This window comes from Coregonus clupeaformis, chromosome 5 (genome assembly GCF_020615455.1).
Source record: "Coregonus clupeaformis isolate EN_2021a chromosome 5, ASM2061545v1, whole genome shotgun sequence".
Taxonomy (NCBI): Eukaryota; Metazoa; Chordata; class Actinopteri; order Salmoniformes; family Salmonidae; genus Coregonus; species Coregonus clupeaformis.
The window spans coordinates 34,831,724-34,844,712 of record NC_059196.1 but is presented as its reverse complement, the minus strand read 5'-3'; the positions used below and the strand labels follow the sequence as shown (position 1 = coordinate 34,844,712).

At 43.5% G+C, this 12,989-nt stretch overlaps 1 protein-coding gene across 1 annotated transcript in view; it reads right to left on the bottom strand.

The window, feature by feature from the left end:
* Positions 1-857: 857 nt before the first annotated feature.
* Positions 858-12,989, bottom strand: part of LOC121566913 (melatonin receptor type 1B-B-like) — a 51,904-nt gene continuing 39,772 nt past the window's right edge. Inside the window, exons 2-3 of the mRNA XM_041876829.1 lie at positions 2,505-2,623; positions 858-1,672 (exon numbers count right to left, since the gene is read on the bottom strand). Coding sequence (XP_041732763.1) covers positions 917-1,672; positions 2,505-2,623 — 875 coding nt within the window. The 3' untranslated portion in view covers positions 858-916. The remainder of the gene's footprint in view (positions 1,673-2,504; positions 2,624-12,989) is intronic.

Here is a 12,989-nt window from a genome sequence, read left to right as displayed (position 1 = left end):
AAAGAAATTGTCATAATGCATATTGCTACAGCAGCAGAGAGGAGGCAGGCAGCCTGAGGTGTATACTTAAGGACATGATACATAATAAGTTAGAACATATATGCTTCATGAATGGCACTCTTCGAATTGTGAATAACACAGTCAGTTAGCATCAGTCAACACCTCCTCTCTCTTTCTCTCTTTTTTTGTGTGTATGTCTCTCTCTCTCTCTCTTTAATATGCACCCTTCCGAGAGTTCATTGAGGCTTCGGTAACAGATAGTTCATTGAGGCTTCGGTAACCGAGAGTTCATTGAAGCTTCAGTAACAGAGAGTTCATTGAGTCTTCGGTAACAGATAGTTCATTGAGGCTTCGGTAACCGAGAGTTCATTGAAGCTTCAGTAACAGAGAGTTCATTGAGTCTTTGGTAACAGAGAGTTAATTGAGGCTTCGGTAACAGCACAACTGTGCAGTCAGTGAGATGCAGCAGAGAAATGGAACGACTGAAAAAAGAGAGATAGAAGAAAAAAGAAACAAATCTAACAACACCAGAGGAGAGGAGAGGAGAGGAGAGGAGAGGAGAGGAGAGGAGAGGAGAGGAGAGGAGGAGGGGAGAGGAGAGGAGAAGAGGAGAGGAGGAGAGGAGGGGAGAGGAGGAGAGGAGGAGAGGGGAGGAGGATAGGAGGAGAGTAGAGGAGGAGAGGAAAGGAGGAGAGGAGGAGAGGAGGGGAGGAGGAGAAGAGGAGAGAAGGGAGGAGAGGAGAGGAGAGGAGGAGAGGGGGGAGAGGAGAGGAGAGGAGGGGAGGGGAGGGGAGGGGAGGAGGAGAGGAGAGGAGAGGAGAGGAGAGGAGAGGAGAGGAGAGGAGAGGAGAGGAGAGGAGAGGAGAGGAGAGGAGAGGAGAGGAGAGGAGAGGATGAGAGGACCTTGGCTTCAGCGTCATAAAGCCTCTCCCTTGACGTGATCGTTGTTGTTGAGTCCCAGTCTGGGCGAGGGCTTGCTCCTCATACCTTCTGTGCCCCCCTGTGACGCCTCCTGGAAGAACAGACCAGGCATCCACACGGACATGATAATCCGTTTGTATTCCTTACGGAAGTTCTGGTTGAGCAGGCCGTAGATGATGGCGTTAAGGCAACTGTTGAAATACGCCATGAAGTAGCTGACCACGAAAAGCCACTCGGGGATCCGTGGCGCCACCGTCTCCGGGTCGATGGCCACGGCCAGGCCGATGAAGTTGAGCGGCGCCCAGCAGATGGCGAAGAGCACGAACACCACGAACATGGTGATGAAGTTGCGCATGTCGCTGGGTTTGAGGCGGGGCTTCGCCTCTGACTTCACCTTCCTCCTCACCTGGATGACCAGGATCCAGATCCTCAGGTAGCAGAAGGTAACCACGGCGATGGGCACGAAGAAATGAATCACCACCACAGTGATGGTGTACGATGTACTGACGGCCTGAGCAAAGGTACACGAATACACCCTGGGGTCGTACTGGAGCGACCCTACGAAGAAGTTGGGTATGATGGCCAGGATGGTGAGGAGCCAGATGAGCCCCACCAGTAAGAGGGTGTTGCGGTAGCTGTAGAGCTTGTCATAGGCAAAGCTGTGGCAAATGTAGCAGTAGCGGTTAATGGCGATGCCGGTGATGTTGAAGATGGAGCCGATGACACTCAGGCCCATCAGGAAACCACTGACCTAGATAGATAGATAGATAGAGATAGAGAGAGAGAGAGAGAGAGAGAGAGAGAGAGAGAGAGAGAGAGAGAGAGAGAGAGAGAGAGAGAGAGAGAGAGAGAGAGAGAGAGAGAAAAAAAAACAGAAGCCCTGTTTATACCTGGTTCTAACATGTGTAGACGATTAAAATACGCATTGTGATCTGATTGTGATCAGATCTTATAAGTGTAAACAGACAAGATCAGGTCAAGATCAGAACGAAGGATGCATGTTAAGGGCAGGTATAAACAGGGCTAGAGAGATAGGCAGTGAGCATAGATACATTGAGAAAGAAAAAAGGAAAGACAGAAGAAAATAAATAAATAAAGAAGCATACAGAAGCCTTGTTTATACCTGACGCTAATATGCGTCCCTTGTCCTGATCTTGTCCACATTCTGATTGTGCCCACATTTTCAGAAATATGTCTCCGCATTGTGACCATATTTCCAAAATAATATTTATTTATTTTAAGACACATATGGATGCCATAAGTCAATTATGCCACCTGTCAATGATTTTAGAAGGCGGGATAATTATGAATTTAATGGTTTCGATGTCCAGATTCGTCTATACCTGTAAGATATCAAGACACAATGCGTGTCTGACTACCTCCAGAGGTGGTCAGGAAGATCTGATCACAGTCAGATCACAATCTGTATTTTAATCGTCTACACCTGTCTAAAAATGTGGGCACAATCAGAATGTGGACAAGATCAGGACTAATGACACATGTTAGAACCAGGTATAAACAGGGCTAGAGAGACAGAGAGACAGAGAGACAGACAGGCACACAGACAGATAGGTCTTAGTCACTTTGCACTGTGTCTCTCCCAGCGACCAGCCGTCATGGAAGATGGCGTAGAGCACCAGGGGGTAGGGGTAGAAGGCCACCACCAGGTCAGCAAAGGCCAGGCTCACCACAAACACGTTCCCTACAGAGGAGAGAGACAACTACACATTAGCTTATTGTTCCATTATCAAGGGAAATGGTTTGGGTTACAGCTAAGGGTTAGGATTGAGGGTTAGGCTTAGGCTTGAGGCTAGGGGTAGGGTTAGGTTCGAGGCTAGGGATAGGTTTGGGGTTAGGGTTGAACCGGGGTGTGCACATGAAGCTAGGGTTAGTGTGAAGGTAAAGGTTAGGGTTAGTGTTTAAAATTGTATTTATGGTTAGAAAGTGCTTGGCCGTGTCTCAATACCCATACTTGTGTTCTAAATAGTAGACATTTTGGGTATGTGAAAATTTTAAGTTTTATAGTATGTGAAATTTAGAAAGTGTTGTATGCTTTAAATGCCAGGATGTCATATTAATTTCAGCTTCGCATCTAGTAGAATTCGCTACACACTATTAACCTCTACGGGATCGGTGTCCCGTATACGGCACGGTTGAGCTAACGTGTGCTAATGTTATTAGCATGACTGTTGTAAGTAACAGCAAACTTTCCAGGAGATAGACATGTCTTATATTGGCAGAAAGATTACATTCTTGTTAATCTAACTGCACTGTCCAATTTACAGTAGCTATTACAGTGAAAAAAATACCATGCTATTGTTTGAGGAGAGTGCACAACAACAAAAAACGTTTAATAATGGTTAATAATGTTAGGTTAATAATGTACTTATATTCATCCTGAGGGTCCCAGAGATAAACTGTAGCATAGTTTTGTTTGATCAAATCAATTTTTATATTCAAATGTAGGAACTGGGTTCTACAGTTTGAACCCCTGCTGTCTCTGGCTCCACACCCACCCCGCTTAGTGTATAAGCTAATGATCCATCATGTACGACATTCCTGAGAGTGTGTACACTTACATTTTGTATTACCATATCATTTTTGTATGTTCTCTATAGTTGTGTACTTGAAAATTTATCAATTGACCAATTCGGCACATTTGGGCAGACTTGATACAAAATAGTCCAGTATTGCAATGCTTCATTGGATCAATCTGAAACTTTGCACACACACTGCCTAAACTGCAATATTATAATTGTGGCCTTTCTCTTGCATTTCAAAGATCATACATTTTATTTTATTTTTTATCTATTTTTATATTCAAATGTAGGAACTGGGTTCTACAGTTTGAACCCCTGCTGTCTCTGGCTTCACACCCACCCCACCGGCCATCTAGATGTGTGAAAGTTAGTGTATAACCTAATGATCAATTTTTGTGTTTTTGTAACATTTTCAGTGTAAACTGTTAAAAGTAGTCTTTGTGCATGGAGTTGTATGGTTTGTTAAACTTTTAAAACAAAAGTTTTTGTTTGGCATACATGTTAAGTCGCAGCGTAATTTCGTTGCCGTGGAATTGTCCATTACTGTCTCCTCCAGTTAATATTACAGGTATTACATTTATTGATACTGCCCCTCCGATCCAATGACTACGGAAGGCATACAAAGACATTTCTTTCCTTTAGGCTTTTCCACTCTACTTCCATCTCTACTCTGTTCACTATTCCCATCTGCTTGTCCTTTTCCCCATCTCTATCACTCTCTGTCATTTCTACTTCCTCATCTCTATCGCTACACTTTCTACACCTATTAAAACTACAGTTGTGAAGTTATAATAGGTGCTAAACAACATACCTTGAAGAGGCAATCTGCAGTTCAAACAATAACAAAGCCGACACCCCATCACTGTTTTGGCAAAAAGCTGAGGGATGAGGCTGGAAAAATGAAATTCATAGACAGAGCTATGGATGTATGGATAAATTGGTACATGGTGGGCAAAACACATAGGGACAATACCATGAGCTCATATTGGCACCCAAATGGGCCCAATAAGGGCAGTCGATCCAAAGGGTGGAGATATCTCAGGCAAAGTGAGGGCTGCCCTTTGGCCCCAAGGCAGGTGGCCCCATGTGAAGCCAATGTGCAAAGGCGCATCAGCCCAATGTGGTCTGCCTACATGGGGACATCATTTTAGCCCTGGGCCCACATCATGCCAATCATGGCCGTAACTACATATGAGGACACCGAGGTCCGGACCTCGGTTATTTTTTTCTAATATACAGTAACAGTCAAGAGTGTGCAAAGCTGTCATCAAGGCAAAGGGTGGCTATTTGAAGAATCTCAAATATAAAATATATTTTGACTTGTTTTACACTTTTTTGTTTACTACATGATTCCATTTGTGTTATTTCATAGTTTTGATGTCTTCACTATTATTCTACAATGTAAAAAATAGTCAAAATAAAGAAAAACCCTTGAATGAGTAGATGTGTCCAAACTTTAGACTGGTAGTGTATATATAAAGTACACGTAGTCCCGTGTAGCTCAGTTGGTAGAGCATGGTGTTTGCAACGCCAGGGTTGTGAGTTCGATTCCCACGGGGGGCCAGTATGAAAATGTATGCACTCACTAACTGTAAGTCGCTCTGGATAAGAGCGTCTGCTAAAATGTAAAAAATTTACAATAAAGAAAATCAATTATGGGTCAACATCAAAATATTGCTCCCAGCGTTGATCAAAGCTCAGAACACTTATATTCTTGATCTGACTGAGTTCTAATCACACCTGCCTCTCTGAACGAGCGGAATCATGAACAGTGGTTTGTTACATTCGCCTGCCTCCTCCTGATTCGCCTTTAGCAACACATTCACCACTCTCTCAAACGGCTAACTCTAACCTCTCGCGGGACACGCTGAGGGCCTGAGACGTGAAACGAACTTCCCCAGCTCGGAGTTGGCTCACTAGCGAAGTACGCAAAACTAGAGACGCTGCTGACAGTGTGTTTGCGAGATGCCGAACAAAAGGCCATTTTCAAAACGTCCCGAAGACTCCTGCAGTGTCTACAAACATCCCTCAAACAAACAAAATCCGACTCTCGGAGAATGAGTGCACAACTGGTAGCCGCTTATAGATCCACTGAGTATACAAAACATTAAGAACACCTGCTCTTTCCATGACATAAACTGATCAGGTGAAAGCTATGATCCCTTATTGATGTCACTTGTTAAATCCACTTCAATCAGTGTAGATGAAAGGGAGGAGATAGGTTCAAGAATGATTTTTAAGCCTTGAGACAATTGAGACATGGATCGTCTATTTATGCCATTCAGAGGGTGAATGGCAAGACAAAATATTTAAGTGCCTTTGAACGGGGTATGGTAGTAGGTGCCGGTTTGTGTCAAGAACTGCAATGCTGATGGGTTTGTCATGCTCAACAGTTTCCTGTGTGTATCAAGAATGGTCCACCACCCAAAGGACATCCAGCCAACTTGACACAACTGTGGGAAGCATTGGAGTCAACATGGGCCAGCATCCCTGTGGAATGCTTTCGGTACCTTGTAGAGTCCATGCCCGAATAATTGACGCTGTTCTGAGGGCAAAAGGGGGGGTGCAACTCAATATTAGGAAGGTGTTTCTAATGTTTGACATACTCAGTGTATGTCAGTCAGTCAGGTGGCCAGATGCCGGCAGAGACTTCAATTGCAGTAACGTAGAAGGGCTCTGGCTAGTATTACTTAGCCAGCTGGAAGGATGAAGGATGAGGCTAATGTTAAAACGGAGCCTACCTCAGCAAGAGCAGAACATTGGCTGCTAAGTTCTTATAATAACTTTGCTTTACAGAGAGTAGGCTACTGAGACAGACAGTGATGTGGCACTCAGTGGTGAGTCAGGCTGCAATGCATGCAGGAGAAGCAGAGGAGAGAGAGAGTGAGAGCGAGAGAGAAAAAGAGAGAGAGGAAGCAATCAGAAAGAGAGGTTAGTACAGTGGTTCCCAAACTTGGGGTCGGGCCCCCATGTGGGGTTCCTGAGAAAATCTGTACTAATCTTATCAAACAAGTTAGGAACTTTAAAAAAAATAAGATATCTGTCAATATGAACATATCACACAGTAGCTCTCTTTACATAGATACTGTATCTATTTGTAGCCCCCCACCCCTCCCGGATGGACCTCACTAAAACTCAAATCCTGGTTACAGCTGTAAGGTTCTGTATTTGTTTTCTTAGTTCACCTTGTGTTCTTGTACGTAGCCCTGTTTCTTTGTGTTCTTGAATGTAGCCCTGTCTTTCATTTTTGTTCATTGATTTCACCTGTTTTAGTTACTCACCTGGTCTTATCAGCTCCTTATTTAGTTCAGTTCTTTCTGTTTGTGCCTTGTGAGGTATTGTTCGTTTTGACTCTACTAAGCCTTTTCCTAGCTCGTTTGTGAGAACCGGTTTTAGCCTTCAGTCCTAGTTTTGTTTCACCTGCCTGTTTGCCTACCTGTGAATGACCATTGCCTGCCTGTTACCACAATTCCTGCCTTCTGTGAAGGCGTAATAAACACCTGCTGCGCTCTGCGCGTGAATCTACACCTTTTTCTCCCTGAGTATTCATTACAACAGCCCCCTGATGCCAATGTGGGCATGTTATCTCTCGGTAGTTACAGTACTTGGCACCAATACAGTCTACTGGAGTTTGGGAGGTGTAAAAACCCACCAACAGACTCTTTGGAGAGTAAACATTCAGATCCTTGGGGCGGGAGAGAGGGAATATAAGAGATTATCCAGTTACATACTGATAGAGAGAGAGAGAGAGAGAGAGAGAGAGAGAGAGAGAGAGAGAGAGAGAGAGAGAGAGAGAGAGAGAGAGAGAGAGAGAGAGAGAGAGAGAGAGAGAGAGAGAGAGAGAGAGAGAGAGAGAGAGAGAGAAACAGACAGAGACAGAGAGAAGAGGGCTGCTGTTGGCCTTCTTTCATGTCCCTCTCCACGCAAGCACAAACGGGGCCAAGGCTACGCGCGATCTGAGAACCCTTCCTCTGGGAGAGATACACACACACACACACACACACACACACACACACACACACACACACAAACACACACACAAAAAAAAAACACGCGCGTCTTTGGAGTGTTCTATCAAACAGCAATTATACAATCCATTTGCTAGGCACACACACACAAAAACACTCGTTGTCTCAGTTGGCATAACCCACTTAGAATGCAATGTTAATTCAACATTTGCATTAACTGATGAGGAAAACTGTGCTTTGTTATTGATTTAACATGATTTAATACACCCTTCTCTGCCAATGCAATTTCATCCTACCACACCCTTTGGCATTCCCCAACCACATTGGCACTCTGTGGTCCCTCTGGCACTTTTCTGCCTCTCACACGCTTTGCTTTATAAGTCTCTCTCTATATATCCTGTATTGATGTCTAATACCCACAAGCTACACATCCCAACTGCTCTGCTAGAGCCTCTAAACCAGTATCTCAGCCACATAACTCATCTATACATTTTTAAGGCGAGTGGCAATCGATATCCATTTATCGATATCCAGCTGATCCTGTCATTCATCACACCTTGTTGTGTGGTTAGTGAAGGCCAGACCAAACCAATCTAGCACCCTAATTGCCCCCGCTACAGTTTCCAATTCTCCAATTCTCACTGGCCGAGTGGTTTTTAATGGGGAAAAGATGGCCGTAGACGTGTCCATTCCTATACTAATTCCCTTATCCATCTCTCCTTCATTTGAAGTTGGGCAATGCCCATGCAGGACAGCCCCAACTGCCACCCTCCAGCAGCTTCCGTCCCACTCTCCTCCACTGGCATGGCAGGGTCCTCGGCTGGCCATAACTGTGCCTGATCATCTCTACCCAGCTGGAGCGCTGAGTGTCATCCAGTGTCCATCCTGTGCCTGCCGTGAGGTCAACACCACTCTGTCAGCCCTTCAGTCAAGAGGAGAATGGCCATCTTCCCCTGCCCTGCTGCATTTAACACTCATGTGTATTAGATAAAAGACACACAGAGGGGAAATAGTTACCGCTGTTGGTTCTTCACTGTTGGCCTTTTTCATAATTGTGCTGTTAAGTGCTGCTGAATAGATTGGCTTTGTATTTTAACTGACAGCCTTGAGTGTTCTGGGGCTACTGAACATTTTACATCAAACACAAGAGCTCATCCACACAATTTTACTTGATTCCTAGTTTAATCACACACATGCACGCACGCACGCACGCACGCACGCACGCACGCACGCACGCACGCACGCACGCACGCACACACACACACACACACACACACACACACACACACACACACACACACACACACACACACACACACACACACACACACACACAGCTAAATTATGACATCTGGGTCATGGTTAATCTTTTCCCTTGCAGCCCAGTGGTGTGATAAGTTTGACTCGGTGTCACCTTACGCATCTTCTCTAATGGCATCATCAGACACCTGAACTTTACATTTTCACCTCCAACCTCACTTTTCATGAGACACCTAAAAGTTTACCATCCACCGGACTCTGCCTAGAGAAACCCACAGGGTGTGTCTGAAATGGAACCCTATTGACTACACTCTTAGAAAAAAGGTGATGTCTAGAACCTAAATGGGTTCTTCGGCTGTCCCCATAGGAGAACCGTTTGAAGAACCCTTATTGGTTCCAGGTAGATCCCTTTTGAGTTCCATGTTGAACCCTTTCCACAGAAGGTTCTACATGGAACCCAAAAGGGTTCTACCTGAAACCAAAAAGGGTTCTACCTGGAACCAGAAATTGTTTTCCTATGGGGACAGCTGAAGAACCCTTTTGGAACAATTTTTTCTAAGAGTGTATATAGTAGTGCCCTACTTTTGATCAGAGCCCTATTGGTTCACTATATAGGGAATAGGGTGTCATTTCTGACATACATTTAGTCTTTATTGACACTTCAGAGTGTTTCATCGTTATAACTACCACAATGTGGTGTATCACTTGTATACTAACTATGTTCATGTTGGTCTCTACACACAGACATAGCCACACACAATGGACGCAATCAGAGAAAAGAGAGAGAGAGAGAGAGAGAGAGAGAGAGAGAGAGAGAGAGAGAACCAATTGCTCTATATGGCAGTGAAGTATGGGGTCCGCGCTCTAATAATGAATTTACCAAATGGGACAAACATCTAATCGAAATACTGCATGCAGTGTTTTGCAAGACTGTATTGCAAGTGCAAAGAAAAACTCAAAAAAGCGCATGTAGAGCAGAATTGTGCCAATACCCCCTCCTTATTCGGATAGAAAAAAGAGCCATCAAATTTTTGGTAACCATCTAAAAACAAGTGACCCCAAAACATTCCATCACACAGCTCTACAATGTCAAGAGATGAAACAAGAGAAGAGTCCACTCAGCCAGCTGGTTCTGAGGCTCAGTTCACTAACCCAAACCAACCCCATAGAGCAGGGGTATTCAACAAAATTTAAAAAAGGTCCAGTTAGAGAAAATGTTTTGAAGCAAAGGTCCAGAAGATCATAATGTCTAACAATTTAGTGGTATATATATTTAAGTAGCCTAGTAGTTCTGAATGTAATCAATAACTGACCGTCTAATCAAATTAATTCAGTACAATTCAAAAACTTGTTGACAATATTTATTATCACGAAACATAGAACTGAACATTAGGGTTGTCCTCGACTAAAGAAATTCTTAGTCGACTAACACTTATATGAGTTTGTCGACTAATCGATTAGTTGATTTAATCGACAGAGCTGTGCAAGACTAGAAAAGCGCAATATAAATGTAGTTAATTAACCATCTGTAAAACTGAGTTTCTCCTAAATTAATCCTGCAAAAGCACCACTTTAAATCTCGTGTTCACCAGAAATGTTCTCATAAGTTACTTGGAAATGAGTAATTAAGCATGAATAAGCATAAAAAATGACTTATCGACTAAAGAAATCTTAGTCGACTAAGACCAAACGACCGATTAGTCGACTAATCGACTAAGAGGCAGCCCTACTGAACATATATGTATGACTGTAGATATGTACAATGTGCTCTCATTAATTAACTAAATAAAACTAGGGCTGCATGTCAAAATAAGAGAAAATAAATAAAATGTGAAAATTGTGCATTTTCAAAAAAAGTGCTTAACTTCAGAAAAATAATATAAAGGGAGGAAAAGTTTGAATTTCCCCTTTTTCTGTTTCACATCTTGACTCAACAGTCTCAACCAATTTTACAAATAATAAATCTCAACAGATCTTAACAATTGAACAGTTTTAGAGTATCACTTTCTTCCCCTCATATCCCACTCCACCATGTTTTTGCTCAGTGAGAGAATTGAGCTTTAGCCTGTCTTGCCAGAATTTTAAACCTGGGCTTGAATGGAGTCAGGGCCATTCTCATACACATGTGAAGGTGCTCATTGGTGAGCCTGGAACGATATTTAGTTTTAATTATGTTCATTGTGGAGAAAGCTGCCTCGCAGTTGTATGTGGAGCCAAACATGGTCAAGATGTATAGGGCTACTTTCCTCAGACCCGGGAAAGCAGTCTCAGGGACCATTTGGAACCAGAAAGTGGAAGGGTCAGTTCTTACAAACTGCTCTTTCAGGGCCACATCTGCTTGGAGATCAACCAATTGCATCTGGAGAGACCCAGCATTTACCCATTTAAAGTGCTGTGTGACTTCCTTTGAGAACCCCCTGACATCTGTGATCAGAAATGGGTTCTGAATGAACATGGTGAGCTGCTCTCCAAAGCTGAAGCTGTCAAAACGGTTGCTGAAGTTTACAATCAGCTTATCAATAAAATCAACAAAAGAAGACAAATCTCTCTGTCCCTGAACCTGTTCCTGCACTGCTGGGAAGTGTACACAGTCTCCCTGCAGGTCTTCCTTGAACACTTCAAGTTTCCTCTGAAAGGAGCGAACAGCTGTCATCAGTTCACAAATTGAATTGTCCTTGCCCTGTAGCCTCAAATTCAGTTCATTCAGATGTGACGTGATGTCAACCAAAAAGGCCACATTATCCATCCATTTCTCATTTTCTAAAAAGAGAGAAAACTGTGTTGCCTTCTGACTGCTTAGCTCTGCCAAAAAAGATGCTAATTCCCTCCTGATGGACCAAAAGCGCTCTAGCACCCTGCCTTTGCTGAGCCATCTCACATTGTTGTGCAGCAAAAGATCATCAGCATTGGCATCAACTTCTCTGAGGAATTCCCCTAAGCATGCGATGCTGGTAGGAAGAGGATGCCCTGAGAAAATTTATCATTTTCATCATTGTATTCATCACCTCAACATGCTCATCTGACAGGGAGGCACAGAGGACAGATTGATGAATGATGCAATGGTAAGATAAAAGCTCAGGATTGTCCCCTTTCAGTCTTGCTACAGCTCCTTTTTCTTTCCCTATCATAGAAGGGGCTCCATCTGTGGTTATTGAAACCACTTGTTTTGGCTCTATTCCTCTTTTTGTTAACATCTCCTTAATGGCCAGGTAGATATCCTCTCCTCTTGTACTGGTCTGAAGGGGAGTGACACCTAACATGTCTTCACAGAATGTTTTCTGGGCTGTGTTGAAAAACCTGGCAAACACTAACAGCTGAGCATTGTCACATATGTCAGTGGACTCATCCACAGCTAAGCCTACACATGGTGCCTTATGCATGGCTTCATCTAGCTGGGTTAGCACATCCTGAGTTAATATTTCACTTTTCTTTGTGGCAGATGATGCTGACATGGGAATTTGCTTTATTTTATCACAAAGCTCATTTTTTTGTTTTCCCTCAAGTAGTGTTTCAGCTACTGCACTCATGCATTCTTTGACAACCCCTCCATCTGTAAATGGCTTTTTGTGTTTACCCAAAATCCAAGAAACTCTGAGGGAACACTCAAGAGCACGTTGTTGGGCAGTGAATGTGTTGCTCAGGATCCTGGTGGAGTCTGTCCATTCTGGATTAAATGCTCTGTTTTCATTGTCCACTTTTCTTTTTTTGGAGAGTGCCATTTGTTCCTTATTTTCTCTAACTGTTACCCTTTTTCTGCCTCACTCGTCTGTTTCGCTCCCTTTCTCCGTCTCACTCATATTTTCGTCAACTTTCTCCGTCTCACTCGTATTTTCCTCAGCTTTCTCCGGCACACTCGTCTGTATCTCTCCCTTTCTCCGTCTCATTCGTCTGTTTTCGCTCCCTTTGTTTTCTACATATATCGCTATCTTTTTAATCCGACTTTCTTTTCCTTGGTAACTTGCCTCTAAAACTCTCATCTGTCTGCACTGTAGAGTCCCAATGTTTACCGCCAGGAATGCAAAGACTTCATTGGCTGAGTGGTATCACGTGGGATCGCTTAACTCACATGCAATTGGTCGGTGAGTTTCCTCATTCACAAAACGAGTACCGTAAAGACTACAAAAGCTGTGCATATTAAAATAGGCCCTTTTCACGATGACGTCATCTAACTTCCGCCTTTCCGCGTAGCAGGTTAACTTCACTTCCGTTCGCCCGTAACCTGAGACTTCTCAACGAAAATACAACTGTTGACCACTAACTAGCAAGCTAGCTACTTGAAGAAATTCCAAAAGGTAAGTTT